Source organism: Mustela erminea, chromosome 13 (assembly GCF_009829155.1).
Source record: "Mustela erminea isolate mMusErm1 chromosome 13, mMusErm1.Pri, whole genome shotgun sequence".
Lineage (NCBI taxonomy): Eukaryota > Metazoa > Chordata > Mammalia > Carnivora > Mustelidae > Mustela > Mustela erminea.
Genome location: NC_045626.1, coordinates 24,243,822 through 24,264,618, shown reverse-complemented (window position 1 = coordinate 24,264,618; position 20,797 = coordinate 24,243,822). Strand labels below are relative to the sequence as shown.

The following is a 20,797-nucleotide window of genomic DNA, read 5'->3' as shown; positions in this document are numbered from 1 at the left end:
TGTACCCCAATGTTTATAGCAGCCATGGCCACGGTCGTCAAACTGTGGAAAGAACCAAGATGCCCTTCAACGGACGAATGGATAAGGAAGATGTGGTCCATATACTCTATGGAGTATTATGCCTCCATCAGAAAGGATGAATACCCAACTTTTGTAGCAACATGGACCGGACTGGAAGAGATCATGCTGAGTGAAATAAGTCAAGCAGAGAGAGTCAATTATCATATGGTTTCACTTATTTGTGGAACATAACAAATAGCATGGAGGACAAGGGGAGATGGAGAGGAGAAGGGAGTTGGGAAATTGGAAGGGGAGGTGAACCGTGAGAGACTCTGGACTCTGAAAAACAACCTGAGGGTTTTGAAGGGGCGGGGGAGGTTGGGGGAACCAGGTGGTGGGTATTAGGGAGGCACGGATCGCAGGGAGCACTGGGTGTGGTGCAAAAACAATGAATACTGTTATGCTGAAAAGAAATTAAAAAAAAAAAAAAAAAAAAGATGATGTTCTAGGAAACCTGCCTGAAACTCTCAGCCTCTTACCTACTAGTCATGTAAAGATTTCTTAAAGAGTACTGGAGATCTTACCTTAGATAATGAAAGTATCATTTTTACCACACCTCCCTACCTCCTCCCACCCCCAAATCACTTAATAAAAGGAACAATTTTTCCTAATTGAACAGAGAGGATAATCTTCTGTCTGCCTGCCGACTGTTGGGTGGAAGTAGCCTGCCCAAATGCAAAGCGAGGCCAGCTGAACTCTAGAAGTAAACTTCGGAAAGCAAAATATATTTAAAAGGGGGGTAAAGTTGGCAAACTTGCAGTACGTCTGTAGAAAGGAGCAGTTCTCTGAAGAGTTTGTCATTTCATGTTATAGTGGTTAGTGGGGAGGTCAGGAAAGGTATATTTATGATACTGAGTTTGGATTTTGTTCTTTAGGTGCTCGACAGGGAGAAGAAGGTGTATGATCTAACTTAGAAAGTCGGATTTGGGGGTGCCTGGGTGGCTCAGTGATTAAGTGTCTGCTTTTGGTTCAGGTCATGGTCCTGGGATCAGGTCCTGCATTAGGGTCCCTGCTCATAGCGGAAACTGCTTCTTCCTCTCCCTCTGCCCCTCCCCCTGCTTGCGCTTTCTGTTAAATAAATAGATAAATAAAAACTTAAAAAAAAAAAAAAGAAGAAGAAAGAAAGCATGATTTTCTTGTGCTGGTCTCATTTTGTGAGGCTGCTTTGTGCTGGCCCATTTCTAAATAGGCATACTCATGGTGGAGGGCAAGCCATCCCAGGTGTGGGCAGGATTTATCTTCTGACAGTCTGGTCACATCTCTGCAACCGAGTCCTAGTAGGCATACGGTTTTCTGGGGGAGGGCAGGCAGGGCAGGGAGTACCTGCTGCGTGCTGAGAGAGGTGCACAGGGAGCAGATGGCCTCTGCGTCCTCCGGGGTTTTCTTCTTTAGCTGCAGAAGCTGGGCTGCTTGGATCAGGGGTTCCATGGTCTGGACAGCTCCGCTCTGGTGAAGGTTCCTTCCCCGAAGCCACTCTTCAAGTTGGCTTATGTTGTACCTTAGACACAGGTCAAGGGGAGCCGAGTTAGGCCGGATTCCTAAGGGCCAGGGGCGAGCACACCTGGCGGCAGTGCCTGTGGTACCACCCGGCTGCAAACAGTGGGATCGTGCTCTTCACCCTCACGAGCTCACACGGAGCAAATCCTGAAGAGCACTTTGCTGAATGAATACAGCGATGAATGGGTGTTTAAAATCAAGCAAAGCTGAGGGACGTGAAGTGTCTGTGTATTCGATCTACCGAACTGAAGCGATTGGTACTTCACCTTCACAAACATACATCTATGTGAGCCTTCTCCAGTCTCTAGCCTCGCTGGGGTTTCCCCCTGACCTACCCACACTGTCTTTACAGTCTTTCGAGTGCGTCAACGTCGTTAAAGCTCTGAACTCATTGGTTTCCCAGGTTACCGCCTCGGTGTGGAGTTCCACCAACAAACGAGCAGGTGATGGAACTGTGTCTCGCACTGACTGTGACAAGGACCGGCAGCTAGGTCCTTGCCAGACAAAGGGCCCGGGATCCGACTCTAGCCGGCGGGGGAGGGCCCCTCCGGCCACGAGGCTCGGGCAGGGCACCCCGCTCCTACCTGAGCTGCATGCCGGTGCTCCACGAGCAGACATCCTTCCGCAGCAGCAGGTTGTTGAGGGTCACGGCGTTGATCATGTAGAACAGCTGCTTGAACACCTGCAGGATGATCTCAGGGTCCAGGCCCTGGTCTCGCATGACCGTGTGGAAGGAAGTCATCTGGCGGATGACGGCTTCCAGGCAGTAGGAGTTGTCCCCGTCCACCATGCTGGAGGAGCGCTTCCGGTAGCCCGTTGGCTTCACACCAGAGAGACCCTGAATGCTCTCATTTTCCAACATGGCGGAGACTGAAAGAAAAGCGTGGTTGGAGAAGCTGGCGTGTTCCCCACGGAAGATCTGTTCTTGGACCACTAAGATCATTCAGCGCCTTGGGCTTTGGCGATGGCACCATCCACCGGCATACAATGTTGATGTGCTCAGAAACTCACAGCATTGAGCATCGGATTGCTAATGTGTTGGAGTCTATATGGAATGAGGTTTGCCTATAGAAATGTTGGACCAAATTTGTGCTTAAATTCATTATGGGACAAAGATAATGGGCACGTACCAACTCAGTTCTGTACTGGTTTCTGTGCTAAGTACAAAGTTTGAGAATTGAGCAGCTTGGGTATAGTACCAGCCCAGCCCTTGACTTCGTCTTGGACCCTGAGATCATCCTCCTCGTTTTCAAAACGCTCTTTTCCATGAGCCACTGACCATATAAATCTCAGGTTAGCTGGTCTTCTTACACTTTCTACCCAGTGTTTAACTATGTGCCTTTATACTCAGGATTTCTTTCCAACTCCCAACAACCCATTTCCTGGTGACAAAACTGAGGCATACGGAAGTTAAAATTACTTGCCTAAGGTCATACCACTAGGAGTCAGCAGGGCCAGGATTTGAATCCAGGTGTGTCCAACTCCCGAATTGTTGCTATTAGCCATCACATGATTCGGAATCATGAAGCACTCCCAGTGTTCTCTACGCCCTGTGCCTCATAAGAAGGTTCTCAGGAATAACAATGTGGAATGAACCTTATGCTAGATAAGGTTCTGGATGGCATGGAGTGCTCTGTCCAACTTGGAATCTACATATAACCTATCTGTGTTGTAAGAACCCAGGGGAAAGCTTCACAACACAGGCACAAGGGACAACTTCCTCCCCAGCCTTCTTGGAGCATCCTGAGTGATATGTGGATGTGTCACTCCTGACTCAAAAAACAAAAGGCCCCTCATGTTTAAATTCTGATTTATTGCTAAGTGCCCAAGTCTACTGCTTTGGACAGAGTGTTCTGTTAAGTACTTATTGTATGAGTACTTGCCACTGTGTTTCTTCATGTGCCCCTGCTTAATGCTTTTATTTTTTTTCATGAATAAAGTACACATATGGGCATGAGGATTATATTTTTTACTCTATATGCATTGATAACCTTTTGGATTTATACTTAGTACCTATGGAAGACCTCCTAGCTCTTCTGAGCACACAGCACACACCTCCTTGCTGCCTTCAGTGGGAAGGTTCTAGTTTTCTGGAAGCCACACCTAAGGTATGGGCTTCCCTGACAGCAGGCGGTGTTCACCGTCGTTTCTGACCCCACAATGAGTGCTGGAGATCTGCTGCTGCCCACTTACCTATCATAGGCTGCAACACACCCTCGGCGATTTTAATGAGCTGCTGATAGATCTGAATGGAAAGGTCACTCAGCACCTGACGGTATTCGGTGAGGTCGAAGTTCTTAAGACAGTGCTCATTCTGCTTGGGCGTATTCTGAGTCATGAAGCCCTGCAGAGAGAAAGGGCATTTGAAGGAGGCTCGGCAGGACTTCCGGGTCTCCATCTCATCCATGACACCCTATCTGGGGGTTCCACCAGCCTCTGTTAACATGATGGTCCACAAGAGCCTGTCAGTTCCTTGAGGCCTCAGTGGGGGGCCCTTGAATCTGAAGGCAGAGCAAAACCTCAGCATGATAGAGAAGTCGGAGCTGTTTGAATTAAGAGGCCCGAATCACTTAGTCCACATCTTGGGGTGATTTCCCTGCAGCAGCAGACCCAGCTTGGTGTGAGCTCCAGGGAAAGAGGCCTCCGACCTGAGTCTCTGTCCCTCTCTCCTAACAGGCCAGGATACCTTACAGTGTGAAATGCACAGCCGCGGAAGGAGTACGGCCGGGTCAGATGATGCTTTTATAACGGGAAATTTTACATGGATTCTATTGTTGGGCATCAGAATTAATAGACAAACAGAAATGATCTCACAGCTACAGCAGCTTGTCCCCTTAGCTTTCTACGTGAACAAGAGGAAATAATGTGGTCAAGAGTTGCTAGTATCGAGGGGAGTCGGGGGACCAACAGCCCTTTGTATTCAGGCCGAGGTACACCAAGGGCAGCCAGAAAGACCAAGTCTTCCAAAGAGTGACCATCCCCAGCGAAGTCTCTCAAACCAGGTCCCCATTAAAAAGCATTTTTAAATAAAAACTAAAAAGCAGGTGAAAGAAGGAATCACTGTGACAGCTAAGATACATATTTTTCTCCATCTTTATTTACACTACACTGATCTGGCTATACTGTGCTTCGGGTCTTATGCCCCTGCCCCAATATATTATTTTGAATAAAAGTGAAAAAGGAAGGGCAGAAAGGAAAAGTGGAGGCACCCCCCACCCAGGGGCCTGGGAGTGGTGTGTGAGGAGAGGTGGAATTTTTACTGGAGAAGCCAGAGTGAGGACATGGCCTGGGTCACCGAGCTATGGGGCTATATGCAGAGCATGGGCATAGTTCTTTCAGGGACCAGTGTTGGGAACGGTGGGTTCCAAATGAAGCTGGGCTCTCGAGGGCCAGAGCAAGATAGGAAATAATGCAATCAGTTGGGCTGCAGGTCAAGGAATCAAATTTGGTTAGAAGTAAGAAGCTGGGCCTCCAGGTCAAGGTGTAAAAACGTGGTCTCATCACATTGTGCCCCTTCTCGGTGTCTGCCTTAAAATGGACAAACTACCGGTTGGCTTAAAAGACAGTCTCACACATGAGACAACTGACTGGGCTTTCTTCCGGCATTCAAGGAAACGGGGCTCTTCCACAGATGCTTCCAAAATTTAAGGTCACAAGGCTCTCCCTGGAAAGTCCCAGGGGTTCTCGGATAAAGGATGGGTCACGTAAACTCATTTCCCCACCAATTCTACTTATTTGATTCCAGGTGCTTTCTGGGGCTGCTGGGACCGTCAAGGCCACCTAGAGGACAGGTGTGCTGTGGCCTGCCTATCCCTGAGTCAGGTAGAGGAAGGTGTGCCCTGAGCCCTGCCTATCCCTGAGTCTAGCTACCAGGTAGAAGAAGGTGTGCCCTGAGCCTGAGGTCCCAGATGGTGCTGGACAGACCTGACATGCTCTCCTCAGGGTAGAACCGCGTTTGGACAGAGCAGGGCTGCCCTCCACGACAGCCCAGTCTCTGAGCTGACATCTGTTCTGAAGCAGGACGCACATTGCTCTGTCCAAGGAAGCGAGTGTCTGGCGGGGGATCTGGGGTGCTTTAATGGTTTTTGAGTGCCCTTTAGGCATTGGGTTATCTCAACACGTACCTCATCCCCGCTGTACTGCTTCAAGCAGTGAAGGAGGCGGCATGTGTTGGATAACCAGAATGATGTCATCTCGAAGTCCTCGTTGTGCTTCTGTGGAAAGAAAAAGACATCTCTCGTTAGTAGGGGCTCCCATCTGGTTAAACACTCACCTGCAACCTGTCTTTCCAGGTTTCTAGAATTACTCAGCATGCCCCAAGCAGACACGATGGCCCATCATGAAGAGGAGATCCACTGTCCAGGGGCTGTGTTACCATTCCTCCACTGCTGGGAGGGGCACAGAGGCCCCCATCCTGGTTCCCTGAGCAGTGGCGCACCTCTGTGCATCCCTGGGCTGTATGCTGAGCCCTGGGCAGCTGGCCCCGGCAGGCTCCAAACCATCACCGATCCAACCCAGGAGATGGGAGGAGCACGCCAGTGAACATTCTGGCACTCCGTTTATTGAGAGAGCAGATGTCCAATGGGTTCAACCCTCTGGAAAATGACTATAAACCATAACTTGGTGAAAAAGGCTGTTGCACAGCCCAAAGAGCTGAGACACCACTTCTGCCCTAAGGCCGATGACTGCACAGAGTTCGTTTCATCCAGTAACACTGCCCCTGTTTAAACGTCAGAGATGGGAGCTTCAATGGCAATAAAACAAAGGGGTCAGACAGAGAGTGACAGGTAGGGCTGGGCATGCCGGTGGAGCCTGGTGATTAGGGAGTGTTTTCCTGAGGCAGTGACCTCTTAAGTCAGCCTTTGACTTGCCCAGACCAGCACAAGCCTCTGAATGAGCTCGAGTGAGGGGTCCAGGCAGGAGACTCAGACCCAAGAGTTGCCAGCATGTCTGTTTAGAGCCAGGAGCGGATAAAATTGGGCAGGAGGTGCGGTAACTGAGACACAGCTGGCACAAAGCCAGAAGCTACAGGCTGGTGTGACACACTCCCAGAAGGATAGGGGGGCAAGTGACAGCGGTCTAGATTCCATGCTTCTGGGGATGGCTTACGCCGCAGAGTGGCAGAGCGGGTGAGAACGGGGGGCGGCCTCAGAGCAATGCCGCTTGGGGTGGGGGCCTGTGCCGAGTCATAAATCTCTCTTACAGAGGGCTGATCTCCCTCAAAAAGCTTACCTCTCCCCATAGCTTCTATGTGGCCTGGCCTCTCCCCTCCCTGCAGGCCAGCATCCTTCTGCAGAAGCTGTCACTACACTGGTAAGGGGCCTCATGCCTTTAAGTGGAGTTCCTCCAGTGAGGGCCCCATAAGCAGCCCTGTCCTGGCCCGGGGCCTCCTCACTTCAGAACCTGATAAATGTTTATACCCTTCCTTGGGCCACTGCCCTGCCTGGGCAGCAGGCACCCAGCTCCTCGGAAAGGTCTGGGAGGAAGTCTCTATTCAGGTTGTGTTCCTGCGTGGCACTGCAGGGCAGGGTCAGCCTTCCCTGGAGTGGAGCACAGCATCCTCCTGGCACCACAGGCCAAGGCTTTTGAAAGCACCAGGGTTCCCTGGAGGCGGCTGGACAGCAACACTGGATTTCTGGGCGTCCCGCCGTTTCTGAGCCTGAGCATCCGGGCTCCGCAGGCGAGCTGCACCTTCAGAGCTGGAGACGCGAGGAAAGCCCAGACAGGGTCGAGCTATGGGGAGCCGTAGGCATCCCTCTGTCTGCTGCCAACCACCACCTCTGGCGCGAGGCACCTACCTTCAGGACTTTCTTAATGCCGTTGATGGTGGAGGTCAGCAAGGAGTGCACCTTGAGGTCATCGTTGACGTAATCGGCGTGCCTGATGCACATATAGAGGACGTAGGCAGGAAGGCAGGGCACGGTGCCCGCCAGCGTCTGTGGCTTCAGCTCTGACAGCAACAAAAGCCAAGAGTTAGACTCTAGCAGATGCCTGGGGCTCTGAGAAGCCTGCTCTGAAATATTTTCTTTCCTCTTTTTTTTTTTTTTTTTTAAAGATTTTATTTATTTATTTGAGGGAGAGAATGAGCAAGAGGGCACACAAACTGGGGGAGAAACAGAGGGAGAGAGAGACCCGGACTCCTTGCTGAGCAGGGAGCCTGATGCGGGGCTTGATCCCAGGACCTTGAGATCATGACCTGAGATGAAGGCAGATGCTTAGCTGACTGAGGCACCTCGGCGGCCCTGAAATACAAGTATTTTCAATATTTTCCTGGAGCTCCTCTAAGAGTAACCTTTCAAGGGGCCGGGCGGCTGGAGGAGGAGTAGGGGAGAAGCTGTCAGGGATACACAGACACCTCCTGACCCCGAGTACTAGTTTTAGAAACTAGTTAAAAGCCCAAACTCACAAAAGCACATTCCTCATTGTTTGGCCAGAACAATAAGACAGGGTCCTAATGCCTGGTCCTTAGAACATGAAGGAGAAGAGCCCACAGGTAGCTCTCTGCCAGGTTTCCACACAGAGGGCCCGGGGCCAGCCGCAGGGAGGAGCCGGCTCCCCAGCCAGTGAGAGAGCTCGGGGCGCTTCCTACTGCGGCACACCGGACTCTCCCGCAGCAGACTGTGAGAGCAGGTTCCGGGAGAAGCTGGCAGACCGCAAATTTCCAAAGCCAGAGCCCATGTGCTGGGGCCCGGAAGGCAACAGGGACCTTTAGCCCACTTAACTGTCCGTTTGGAAACTATGTACTTGGCAGCAGCTGCCTAGACCTCCTCAGAGCCAGGAATAGATCAAGTAGGCTGCTGAGTGGCCACGGCCATTCCCCACCCCCCAAGGGCCACACTGTGACACCTGTCTCGCCAGCCTCTCCACTGACGGGTGGCCTGACCTGTGTACAGCTTGTCCTGTCTTGGGCTGTCCTATCGTGACCTGAGTCCCGTGTCCTATAGACTCACTTGGTCTGCCCAGCTAAGTGTTAGTATTTGGGGCAGGACCAACGGCTCGACACATCTCTATCCTCCACAGCAACCGCTTGTGCCAGGGACCTAGGAGGAGGTCGGATGGTGTTTTGGCATTTGTTTGGATGACTAGAGGGAAGGAGACTGGGTGTGACATGCAGGCAGCTTAGGGGGAGATGGCCTCGTCTGGGGCTGCCTGAGCCGGGACAGTGGGGAGGAGCCACCGTCTGCTGGCACAAGCAGTCCCGTTCGTTTCGGACTCTATGGTTGGGACTTTGACTTTCATTCCCCAGAGATGAAAGGCTCATTCCTAGAAGCCTTAGAATCAGATGCAGCCTGCTGAAGGAAGAGGGGCTTCCCGTCAGATTGCTGGGCAGCTCTAGGGGGAATTAGCCTTTAGAAAAAGAGCCAAAGCACTCAGTCGCTAGAAATACCCAACGCAAAGAAGGGAGGGAAAATCTGCCCTAGGCTAGAGTCCACAGCATTTGGCCCTCAGCAAGCTGCTCAGCAGGGTGCAACTCTGGCAAACTCACATTTCTCTAAAACAACCCTGACCTCCTAGTTGACTATCTCATGCCCCTGCAAAAAGCAGCCATTTCATATTCGTCACACTGAGAAGAGTCTGTGACTTCAGCATAGCACTTTCTCTGGTCATATTTCCCATCTATTGTATTTCCCACGTCCGCATTTTACGGAACATCTAAGGCTCCAAGTAAAGGAGCTTGTAGCTCAGGGTCCAGAGGACCGTCTACCCAAGATTCTTCCCTTTTTTTTTTACCCAGGACTCTCTCCTCCAAGCCTCCTCCTCCTACTCTGCAGGCGGCTGCTGGACTGGGCTGGGTTGGGCAGAAAGGCAGGCCTGGGGAAGCCGGGTGGAGCAGGACCAGAGGGGAGAGAGCCGGGCCACGTGGCAAACCAGGCTGTGGCTCGGGGTGGCAAGGAGAGCTGCATCCAAGAGCCTGGCATGTGGTCCCCATAGCATCAAAGCATGAGCATGGCCTGGGGAGGGCGGGGTTGTTGGGAGCTGGTTAGAGAAGCAGCCATGTGAAGGGAGGGTGACGGAGAGCCAAGGATGGGTGGGAGGTGGTGGGGTGCAGAGTGGGGGGTGGGTTATGCTGGGTTGGCCACGCAGCTGGGGAAGGAGCTGTGTGGGGGGTGGGATGCCACAGAGGGTCCCGACCTGTCACCAGGTTCCGAATGAGAAGGGCCTCGTCTTCCTTGTGGTACTCCAGCATGCCCTGGAAGTCCTTCTCCTTCCGTTGGACGGTGACCTGCCTGTTGAGCTCATGTCGCTTCCGCTCACTCTGGGCCAGTGCCTGGGCGGCTGGGCAGGGAAGAGACAGGGAGCATGAAGAGAGAGCTCTAGGCTGCAGGCCCGAGAGGCAGGGGTGCCTTAGGTCAGTGGTGCTTCACTCTGGGGATCCAGCGTTCCAGGTTCTCTGAGCTCCCACACCCCTCACGTGGTCTGTCCTTGTGGCCCAGACCACACTCCAAGGAGCTTAGCACCAGGCACTGGGGGCCCCGCAGGATAAGAATTCAGAAGAATGAATGACAGGTCTTCAAGACTGAATGAGAGAGAGAAGCCTGAAGCCTGAGAGGCCAGGAGAAGGAGAACTCAAAGAGAGCAGAGAGATTCAGGGATGGAGAGGGGCTGAGCAGAACACGCAGCCTCTCCTCCTAGATCCTCCTCCAAAGCAGCAGGTGGGCATAACCAGCTGAGTAAGCAAATGACACCCGTACTGGGTGCTGTGCCCAGAGGCACTTGGTATTAGGACGAGAGATGGGACTCAACCCTGGGGAGACAGCTCTTGAGATGAGAGTAAAAGGATGGGGGGGTCCAGGCAGTGGGGGGACCCAGAGAGGATTCCATGCCAGGTGGCATGTGTCAAGAAGGACCGGGGCTGACAGATTTATAGCAAGGAGTCAGAGCAAGCACATTCTGGATGTTTCTGGAAGAAATTTAAAACTGCCTGACCTCTCTGGGCCAGATTCAAGGTTAGAAATTTAAGGTTAGAAATCATAGGACTGACCCTGTTCCTTCCTGACTACCCGTCACACGGAGTGAGGCCCCTGTGGCCGGGGTCTGTGTGTTATGTAGCATTTTCCCCCACACCAAAAAGCTTCGCCTCCCAGCTCCTTTGAGGGCAGGGCCACAGGGCCACGGTCTCAGTGCAGAGCTCAGAGGAAGCACCCAAACACCTGCCGGGCTGACTTATCTTCATCCAGATTCCAACCACCTGAGAACGTGTGAGCCTGTGGGGTCTGACTTGGCCTATCCCACAGCTGGACTGGGCACAGGCACCAGAGGACGGGGGAAGCAGGAAGAACCTGCAGAGGGAAGCGGGCCTTCTGTTCCCTTCACACACACACACACACACACACACACACACACACACACACACACCCCTCTCTCTCTCTCATGGGCCTTACCTTCTAGGTCCTGGACCTTCTTCATGTAAATTTTCAGTTGTTTCTTGAGCTTCCTCTCATTCTTTTCCAGCTTTTCTACCAGTTCTTTGAGGTCCTAAAATCAGAGGGAAGCAGTGTGAGAACAGACTTAACCCGGCCCTGGAGGGCAGGGGCTAGAATCCTGGGGCCCAGGGTGGCCCTCGGTGGCCACTAACCCCAGTCCTAAACCCTTACTGAAGGGTGGTTTCTAGATTCTGTTCCTGCTATGGGGCCAAGGATGGAAACCTGGCCCATTTAGCTAAAGGCCATCGCTGGCTCCAACTGTTTCCAGAACGTGACTTTCCAGAGTGTGATCCGATGGGCAACATCACTCACCAGGTTCTCGTTGGTCAGCCGGGAGATCTCCTGCTGGACACCAAACTCCACCTGGGCCTCCGGGGACAGCAGCAGCGTCTGGCAGAAGGTCTGCTGCTGCTTGTCCAGCTCCTCCTTCAGGGCTTCCACCTGCGCCTTGAGGCCCTCCACCTCCTCCTCGTGCTCGCGGCTCTGGGCCTGTAGCTGTGCCTCCAGCAGCCTGCACCAGGGGGAGGGGGGCCGGTGACCGTGGGGCTCAGGTCAGCGCCCCATGTGAGGGGCCACAGACGGACACGCAATGGGGAGCAGCCAAGCACACAGCAGCAGCAACTGCACAAACCCAACGGGGAAGACGCCGAGGGGAACAGTCTGGCAAGCAGCCCAGCCCGTCCCGTCCTGTCCGAGGATGGGAACTCGGGGCCAAATGCGCACCCCTGGTCCAAGGCCTTTTCCTTGCCACCCCCTCCCCCATTCCGTTCCTCATCCTACACAGGCGATTGGTTTCGGATTGAGAAATTGTCTCTGTGTCAAATTGCCATCCACAGAAATAAATTTCTTACAGCATCATTTACAGAAAAGTATCCACATCTGCACCAGCTTCTCAAGAATCTCCTTGTTAAGACAAAAGCCTAGTAGACTGAACTAGTGCCTGCGTATTTCCTCTATCCTAGATTATCTGCCTGTCTTAGAAAGGCGAAACCTGAGCGCCCTCCTTTTTCTCGTCACCATCACCTCCACTTTGTCTGCGGCCATAAATACACAAATTCTTCTCTAGTCAAAACAGAAATTAAGGCTCCTGGCGAACCATCGGGGGGAAGCTTTCAGATCAGCTGGTGTCATGAACAGAAGCAGAAGAATCTTGAGAAGATCTGGGCAAGGTTGGCAAGAAGTCTCAGAAGACTCTGAGTCTGAAAGCTCCCCAGGCAATTCTGGGAGACGCCTGTTCCATCCGTCATGAGAAGGCAAGGGATTCTCGAAGCTTCCCAAGCAGCTTCCTCCTCCCCGGGAAGCACTAATGGGAACGAGGTGCTACCTTCTTGGGCTCAAGAGCAAATGTTCTGATTCAGGGTAGTGAACATCACATGAAAGAAAGGTAGGACGTCTGGATGAAAGGTACGCCAAAAGCTGTCTGACAAGACCCACATGCTCGAAAATTCTCTTCGGTCTCTCCCAGGGGTGTGCCAAGACAGTGACCAGAGCTTAGACTCAGGAACCTGGAAGTGCCTCAGAAATGCCAGTAAGAGTCCCCAGCTGCCCTGGAGACACCTTTTTTGTTTTGTTTTGTTTTGTTCTACAGTTGTGCTAGTTTGGCCACAAGAGAGGACGGACCAAGTTGCCAAGGGAGCTAGAGATGGGGAGTCTATGCTGTCAACGCCCCCATGGCTGTGCCCATGTCTTCTGTAGCTCAGTCAGCTCCACAGTGACACGGGAAGCAATGCCCGACTCCCAGGGGCTTCTCAACACATTCATACAAGTGAAGAAATGCTGGAAGACTGACTGACTCACCCACGCCACATGCCGCGTCATCAGCTGAAAGCACTAATGACGTGAGGATTAGAGAGAAGAGCTCTGTGATTAAATAAGCATTTTAGAGGACACAGGATATTTAGAGAGCATCTTGGCTACAATACGCTAAAAGCATCACCAGAAAGTTATAAACGTCTCAAGAGAGAACAGAAACCACTAGGTTCTAAGGACTCTCCCTCAGGATTCGGTTCCTGACTTGGGCTGTGAGTTTGTGCCGGCAGCTTTCTTATTCTCCATCTAGACTGTAGTTGGGTGGCTTCAGTTCTGGGCAAGATAGGAGAATCCCTAGACAAGCACCGGGCTCGACACACCTCCTCTGAGGCCAAGAGTTCAGGGGCCTCAGCCAGTGACGGAGCTGGTTCTAGAAGCCGGGTCTCCTGATAGATACGTCTGACCTTTCAGTTTTGTTAATGCATTCATTTGCTTATTAAAAAAAAAAAAATCCAATCTGCTGATAGAGAGCCACAAGGAATCACCTGGTTTTACACGGGGCTTCCCTCCCCAATAAAACAAACTTCTCGTTGGGGCAGGTCTTACTGAATAATGGCCATTATAACAAAAATGTCAGATAATATGGGTCCTGTGCTTACTATGTGCCAGGCACATGCCAAAATGCTCCACCTGCCTTAACCCTATTCCTTAGAATGACTCCGTGAGGCAGGTCCCATTCTGATCCACATCAGAGCAGCGAGGGAAGAGACCGAGGTCGCCTTGCTCACAGGCGGTGGGGCCACTTAGCAACCTAGAGACAGGAGGCACGCTGCCTCGAGGACCAGCTGATCTGGACTTTCTTCTCCCAAGAACAGATTCTTGTTGCTGTAATGGGCCCTCCAGCAGGTCATGGGCAGGTAACGCTTTGGAGGTAGTATGGGAGGGCATCAGGTTCCCACCCGGCCCCACCACCGCCAGGCTGAGGGGCCTGGGCCACCACGGACCCCACCGCCATGGCCTCTTCTGGGACACAAGCCTGTGGACCATTGCTGCTTTGGTTGCTGGGGGGCTCAAATTCGCCAAGCTATGCCACAGACCCAAAGGGCCACACGCAGGCAGCCAAAGTGGGACAGGACCATCACATGGTGTCTAACCTCCCTTGGTAAACTGCTCACCCACAGCTCAAGGCCAGTGGCTTATTCAGATTCTGGTACCACGTGGAGGGTTCAGGTTCTAGATCTTCCACTGAAGCGGCAAGTTCCTTGAATCCTAGAAGCATCAGTGAGTGTCCTGACCCCAGGAAGGTTCCCCTGAGCCTTCAGCTGCTGTCGCCTAGACCCCTATGAGCAGCTCCCCGGGCCTCATCCACACAGAGCCCGGACACAGAGAGCCAGCCAAGTGACGCGAGGGGCAGCCCACAGCACCCCTGAGACTCGGGCCCTGGCCTCCACTCCAGGGGAGAGACAGGTAAGCGTAGACATGAGCAGGCAGGACAGACAGAGCAGGCGCAGGCAGGAAGGCGTATGCGTGACCTGGCAACTTGCTTTAGGCCTTGGTAGGCCAAGCCGAGCTCTCCATCTTCATTCAAATATCCCCAATCCTCAGTCTTGCTAGAAATAAAGGACAAAAAACAGGGCATCGAGTGTAGAGGGAAGAGACAGGGAGGCAGAACGTCCAGGAAAGAGAGGCCAAGCGGTGGAAACCAAAAAACAAAAGAAAGGGAAAAGCTCAAACTCCCAGCTTCCCTTCTTCCTTTGTGATCACCAGCCCCTGAGCACCTAACAACGTCCCTGTTCCCCAGGCCGGGTCTCAGAAGGGGGTTCGTGCGCTCTCATGGGGGATTGCAGATCACGATGGGAGCCAAAGGCTGCACTTGCCCCAATACACTCTGTGAACAGCAGTGGTCGCCCCCCTCTCCCCACCCCCCCAGAAGGATTCAGAAAAGGAAAGAGAATGAGGAGACCCGCAAATAGGGCAGGGAGGCGAGGCCCGCGCTCAGTAGAAGCCCCAGAGGGCCTCCGGGGAGGCGGCATCTGCTGTGCTCTGACCTGGGACACGAGGCTCGAGGCTTGGTGACACTGAGGGAGATAGCTCCATGGGAGGGAGCAGGGAGATAGCGGTCTGCTTTTCAAGGCCATTCTCCACTTTGTCACTAAGGACGCAAAAGCATCAGCTCACCTCACCTCCAGCCCTCACCGCAGTTGCGCAGTTGTGCAGTTGTGCATAAACCATGAATAAAGGCCAAGCAGGATGCCTGCGGAACTGTCTCTGCCCCAACCCCAGGGACTGGGTGGCATCTCTCTTATTCACTCAACCTGGAAAGCAGATGGCCAGCTGCCGTCTCCTTGCAAATCCTTTGACCCTCCCCAGGGGCCCAGTGCCTGCCTAGTGCCAGATGAGTCCCTCCTGGAGGTCAGGCGCATGCCCCCCGTACCCCCAGCCATGTAGCTCCCTGAGGCACACACAGGAGATCCTCAAGAGCTGGTGGGAGGGGGCTGTAGGCCGCAGACTGAGCCTCTTGAACCTCTCGCACCTGCCAGGAGGCTGCCCCCGACTTTCTGTGTAGGGATCCTCCTCGTGCTGGTTGGATCCCAATTTTCCTGGCAGGAATCCCAGAGGAGCCGCAGGCGGTGTGCCCACTGTGCCCGGATCAGCAACCCCGTCCTCACAGCAGGGAGACCCCCTTCCCCCGGAGGAGTGGAGCTGCTGTGTTGCTCCTGCTGGGTGCTGGGTGAGGTCTGGGGGAGTAGCTACCCCGTTACCCCCTCCCCGGAGCGCAGCCTCATGAAGGGTGGCCCCAGGCCTTGGCAGGGCCCACACAAGCTGCTTCTCGAGGGAAGCGGGTCATGCGGCTCCTAGGTCCCACCCTGAGAAGCTTGAAGGAGAGGGAAGGGGCAGGGACCGCTGGGAGCATGCGGGCTCCACGCCTTCCTTTCAGGGCTGTGCTACCTCCCGCTGGGCAGCGAGCAGATTACTGCCAAGAAGTCCATCGTGGGGGCCTCTCCTCTTTCGGACTCTGGCTCCTCAAGTGTCCAGAGCTCTCACGGAGGCCTGGCCTTCCCAGAGACTGTGTTGACTGGAGACTTTGAGCAGTCCCCTTCAGTTCCTAGCATAGAACCCCCCTGTGTGTTCCACTTATCCCAGCAAATCCAAAAGGGACCCTGGCCATGTCAAGTGGGAGCTGGCAGCCTAGCGCCCGTCCCTTCTCAGCTCCTACCACATTTAACTAGGGCGCTCAGTAGCCAGTACTTTGCTCACCAGGAATGCGGGACCTTTTCCGTCACCTTGTTTGCCATGAGTGAAGGGACCCCAAGAGGGAGAGGACCTGCCTGGCCTGGACAGCCGCCCACCCTGGCTGGCCCTCAGGATGCCCAGGAGGAGGGAGGGGGCTGCTGGCTCTGGCCGGGAGGGTCACGGTGTTCCTATAGTTCCCGTGATGGCACACGGAGTCCCACCTCTCACCCTCTGGCGGGTGCCTGTGTGTTGCTGAGCTACATAGAGAGGAAGTTAGCATTAATCCCTGCTCCGAGGGAGATGCTCTCAGAATTCTTAATTCTGGAACAGGCCGGGCATGATGCACAAAGATGAAAGTAGAGACTGTGCGGGCTCAGGAAATCGGGCACACCGGCTAATGAAAATGCAGTCAGCCAGCTCAGGTCCGAGCCTTTGTTCCTGCATGAAAGAGGACCGGCTCCTCCAGGGGGACTCTCCCCTTCGTGCGCTCTCATGGTGGGGAGGCCTGGGAGGGAGGGCCACCTAGTGGCAGGAGAAGGAAAACCCAAACGCCAGCTTACGAGAATTTTTTAAAAATAAAGTACAAGAGGTCAGTGAACAAATCAACAAACATTCAAGGAGGATGGGCTGTGTACACACCACTGTGTCGAGCCCCATTCCTGGTGAGCCTACAGACACACTTGAGCAACCAGCAGGTAAAGTCTCCAAGTTGCTCCAAGAAGGCAGCAAGACCGCATAGAGGAACCCGGCTGGAGAACCAGGCACCCCAAAGGCGTGGTCGTGGTTCCCGCCTACATGTCCTGGACCTGTTTCATGTGTAAAATGAAAGTGCCCCGCTGACTTATCTGAGGTTCCTTCTAGATCTTTAATGACATAATCTTGTTCACTGTAAAGCTCATGCAGCCGAAAAGGTGTGGGAGAGTCTTTGCTTTCTCTCTGTGGACCCTGTCCAGAGAGCCCAGTGAGGACTTTGACCCAACCGCCATCCCTCTGTCCTGGCTGGAGGCCCTGCCTCCTTGTAAACGGAAACAGGCAAGGTTCCTAAGGTTCCTAAGAGCACCAAAATGGTCGGTTTCCAGTCTCTAAAAAACTGGAAAATGTCCTGCTCCATGGATGTCCTTATTTCTGCAGCTCAGCTGGATGTTCTGCCCAACTGCCCAGGACGATCCCCACAATCTCTGAGAATGGGAGGCCGTAACCCCAGCACCATGAATGCGAGAAATCTGAGCTACAGGCGGGGCCCGTGAAGGTGAATTGTCTCAGGATAAATACGGCCATGCCTCTGAATTACAGCAGACAGGAATTATGCTGATGGTTTGGGACCCGGGGAATTTTGGGAACCCTTATGAGGGAATCACCGCCCCCCAGAGTTTCCAGCTGGGAACAGTGACAGTGAGGATTCAAGGAAGGGAGCTGGGGAGGCCGAGGCTCAGTCTCAAATGAGCCACGAATGCCAAGCCTATCCTAAGAAATGTGCACACACCCTTTCCTGGTTAAACAGGATCTCCCCTGTCCCCAGCAGGCTCATTGTAATAACCCCGGCTTTGCCTGTCCAACAGGCAAAGCTACCTTTTGTGCCAAGGGCCTCCTGTTGTTTCCTGGAACCTGCCGAGTAGAGGAATGGTGAGGTTTCCTGGGGCCCAGGCAGAGGTCCAGTAATGCACTCTAAGTTTCTCTTTGCAGTTCCACAGACTTGAGTGTAAATAGCCAGTGGCCAAAGGTACACTGTTCCCAGAGCTAGACCTGAGCCCTCACCACACTCCTGCTCCTACCTCGCTCTGTGACCTGAGTGCACGCCTGGAGGTGAGCCTAGCCTGTTCTGCTACCCACTTTCCCAGCGCTTCCCCCCCTCCAACCCTCCAGACACCCACCTGTGTCTGCAACAGCCCATCCCCGGGGGCAAGGACCAGCCCTCTCTTTAATTTGATTTTGGCCACAGATGAAATGGTCATAATGTTGCTGATTTCTCTTAGCTCCCAGAACGTGGAAATGAAAGCACTTTCTGGAAGCAGAAGAGCTATCCATCTTCCTGCAGTTCCTTCCCAGAACAGACCCTCATTACTGGCTTCTCTCCCAAAGTGGAGAACAAAGAAAGAGGCACAGTCATAAAGATGAAACAGAACTCTAGAAACTCTGGAAGTTAGCACGTGAAAAAAGTTCCAAACTGGGGGACCCTGAACTCTCAGAGGAGCTGTGACTGGGCGTGGGGAGTAGCCCTCCAGAAAGCTAAGCAAAATCCATTGCCTGAGAGTGTAAGCTTTTTCTAGATAGAGGACAGATTTTTGTAACTCCTCCACCCCAAAGCACACATGCATCCATGCAACTTCTGTTCCAACCAGAACACTCCGTTACAGGGAAATAGCAGGCTGGGTCTTCGGAGCTCTCTTATGGGCAGGGGCTGCCCTTGTAAGAATTGATGGCCTCACTACCGGGGCCCAGCAATCGCCGTCTGCACCCCCCTGCCCTGCATGCCCCCCCACCACGCTCCTTCCTCACTGCTGCGGTTACCAAACCTCGAGAGGCACAAACCCATCATGGTCTGGTCAGGTCACTTTCCAGCTGTGGCAGGCACTGGGGACCGGGTTCTACAGGCTTCCCTCCATGAGGCAGCTTTCTGTACCTAACTGGGGGTCACGGGCTGGGAGTCCCCTATTGTACCCCGGGCTTGCTGGGAGTGCAATTCTTTTAAGATACAAGAAAAGCTATTTTTAGTTTACCACACCATGATTATTGCTGCAAAGGAAGACAAGTCCACAGTAAGTAAGCAGCCTCCGGGACTGGATCCCTGACAAGCACCGGGGTGAGCAAGAAGGCAGCTGACAGCTGCTGGGAGCCACGGTGCAGATCAGAAAGACCCGCACTCGCGCTCCCCCATCAGGGTCCAGCTCGCTTCCTTCCTTCCTCCTTTAATTTCAAATACTGCACCTGTGGTCTGTTCTCTTATTCAGTGCATTTCTTCACCCAAGATACATTTCAAGTGACTAAATCTCGACTCCCGTCTCAGCACCGAGAAGCTCGCCTTCAGTTCCTTCCTTCTCTCCTTTCGGGGACAGAACCGCAGCGCTCTGGGAACAGACTCTCCTCCTGGGGGCCCGCTAATCTTGTGATTACCTACACAGTGCGCTGGGAGCAGCCCAGCCCAGGAGTCAGGCCTTCCGGATCGTACCCTGACTCGGTTTCGGGCTCAGAGCCGCTCACCCCTTCTGGGCCTCAGTTTCCCTATCTGCAGAAACGGGGGCTGGAAGACCTAGAAATCGCAGCACTAAGTCTTCAGGTCATTTTGTGACGTTCTCGCTGAAAACATCAGGCTGCATTCTCAGTGACACCTACTGACATTTTCCAGATATGCTTCCGGTTTTCAACAATTCTGTAAAACACTTAGTGACTACTGGGACACTCGGTTGAGGCGAGAGAGAAAGGCAGCCAGGAACAAGGCTGGCTCTGCTCTGACAAGTACCCACAGGGGCACAAAGAGGCAAAGACGTTAATAATGGTGGTCAGTGTTCTCAGTGCACTACACAGACCAGCTCACATGGTCTTCTCCATCACCGTGCATGCTGGGACTGTCCCCAGTTCTGAAGAGGAAACTGAGGCATGGAGCCGTGGCAAGTTACTGAGGGAGTTACTGTATAGCTAGTAAGCGAGTGGAGCCCAGGGTGCACATTTGCCAGGTGCTCTGCCACACTGCCTGGGCGTCTCCTCTGGGCCCTGCCGCCTCCCCTGGTCACACTCTGTTGCCTTAACCTGGGGGAGCTCATCCTTAAGGAGGGACTAGAGGTTGGTTAAGTAAAATTCAGGGAAAACTCATGTTCGCCCATCTGGCAGTGGTCTAATTCTCCCGTCCAGCCTCTGGGGTGTCTAGCTTGGGTTCCAGCTCTTAAATGCTGGGCACTGTAGCCCACCAGCAGGATTGAGTCTGGCTAGTATTAAAGCAAAGAGCCGCAGCCGGCCCCTCCCACAACTCTGTTGGGCTCATTTGGCGCAGGCTTCCCCCTCAGTGCAACGAGCCACTCTCACCATCTTCCCCACTCCTCCCGTCAGCAATCCTCCCAGGGAGGGTCCCTTTCCTCAGGCCCGTCAGAGGGTCTACCTTCTGGAGGCTCCAGCTGTGTTCTTGGAGTCTTGCAGAAGCTAACAAGTGGTTTCCTATGGGATTCAGGGAGTCTGTTCCTTCTTATTTGCCTCCGGTAAAAAGTAAACCCTGATGCTGAAGCACAGGGTCAGTGTCTGAGAAGCAGACATCACACAGCAGCTTGGGGAAGACCCCTTCCCATCACCTCCTCCAGGCAGAGTTACCGTGAGGTGGGACTTACCGGTTTGTCTGGCAGACCCCGTGATAGGCCTCGATGGCATCTTCCTGATCTACGTGCTTTTCACTGTTAGGCCAACTTGTTCTGGCATTAATGTTCGGCTCCTAGAAGGTCCCAGATTAAAATTATACTCTGGTAATGTAAACAACTGTCATGAAACAACTTCATAAACTTTACATACAGAGGCATAAAAACAAGTTTTTTGGGTGGCGGGGTGGGGTGCCTGGGTGGCTCAGTCGGTTAAGCGTTCCACTCTTGCTCTCAGCTCAGGTCTTGATTTCAGGGTTATGAGTTCAAGCCCTACGTGGGGCTCCCTGCTGGGCCTGGGGACTACTTACAAAGAAAGAAAAAAAAAAAAAACCCAAGCTTTTGGGGAAAAAACAAAGGCCTAGGATGACCTCAAATAAGAGCAGTTAAACCCAGGCAGGAATGTGACTTCCAAAGGCACAGAATGATAAGGCCTGGCTGTAAAAGACCCTGAATGTGGAATGGTGGTTGGGGGGCTATGGGGGGGGTGACAGT

At 53.3% G+C, this 20,797-nt stretch overlaps 1 protein-coding gene across 5 annotated transcripts in view; it reads right to left on the bottom strand.

Moving 5' to 3' along the window:
* Positions 1-20,797, bottom strand: part of MYO5B (myosin VB) — a 339,234-nt gene that overhangs the window by 7,682 nt on the left and 310,755 nt on the right. For all 5 annotated transcript variants that reach the window (XM_032310014.1, XM_032310013.1, XM_032310011.1 and 2 more), the window contains 9 exons: positions 20,279-20,379; positions 11,295-11,493; positions 10,941-11,034; positions 9,691-9,834; positions 7,356-7,507; positions 5,682-5,771; positions 3,751-3,901; positions 2,142-2,427; positions 1,384-1,558 (listed from right to left, as the gene is read on the bottom strand). In XM_032310014.1, the coding sequence (XP_032165905.1) occupies positions 1,384-1,558; positions 2,142-2,427; positions 3,751-3,901; positions 5,682-5,771; positions 7,356-7,507; positions 9,691-9,834; positions 10,941-11,034; positions 11,295-11,493; positions 20,279-20,379 (1,392 nt within the window). The remainder of the gene's footprint in view (positions 1-1,383; positions 1,559-2,141; positions 2,428-3,750; positions 3,902-5,681; positions 5,772-7,355; positions 7,508-9,690; positions 9,835-10,940; positions 11,035-11,294; positions 11,494-20,278; positions 20,380-20,797) is intronic.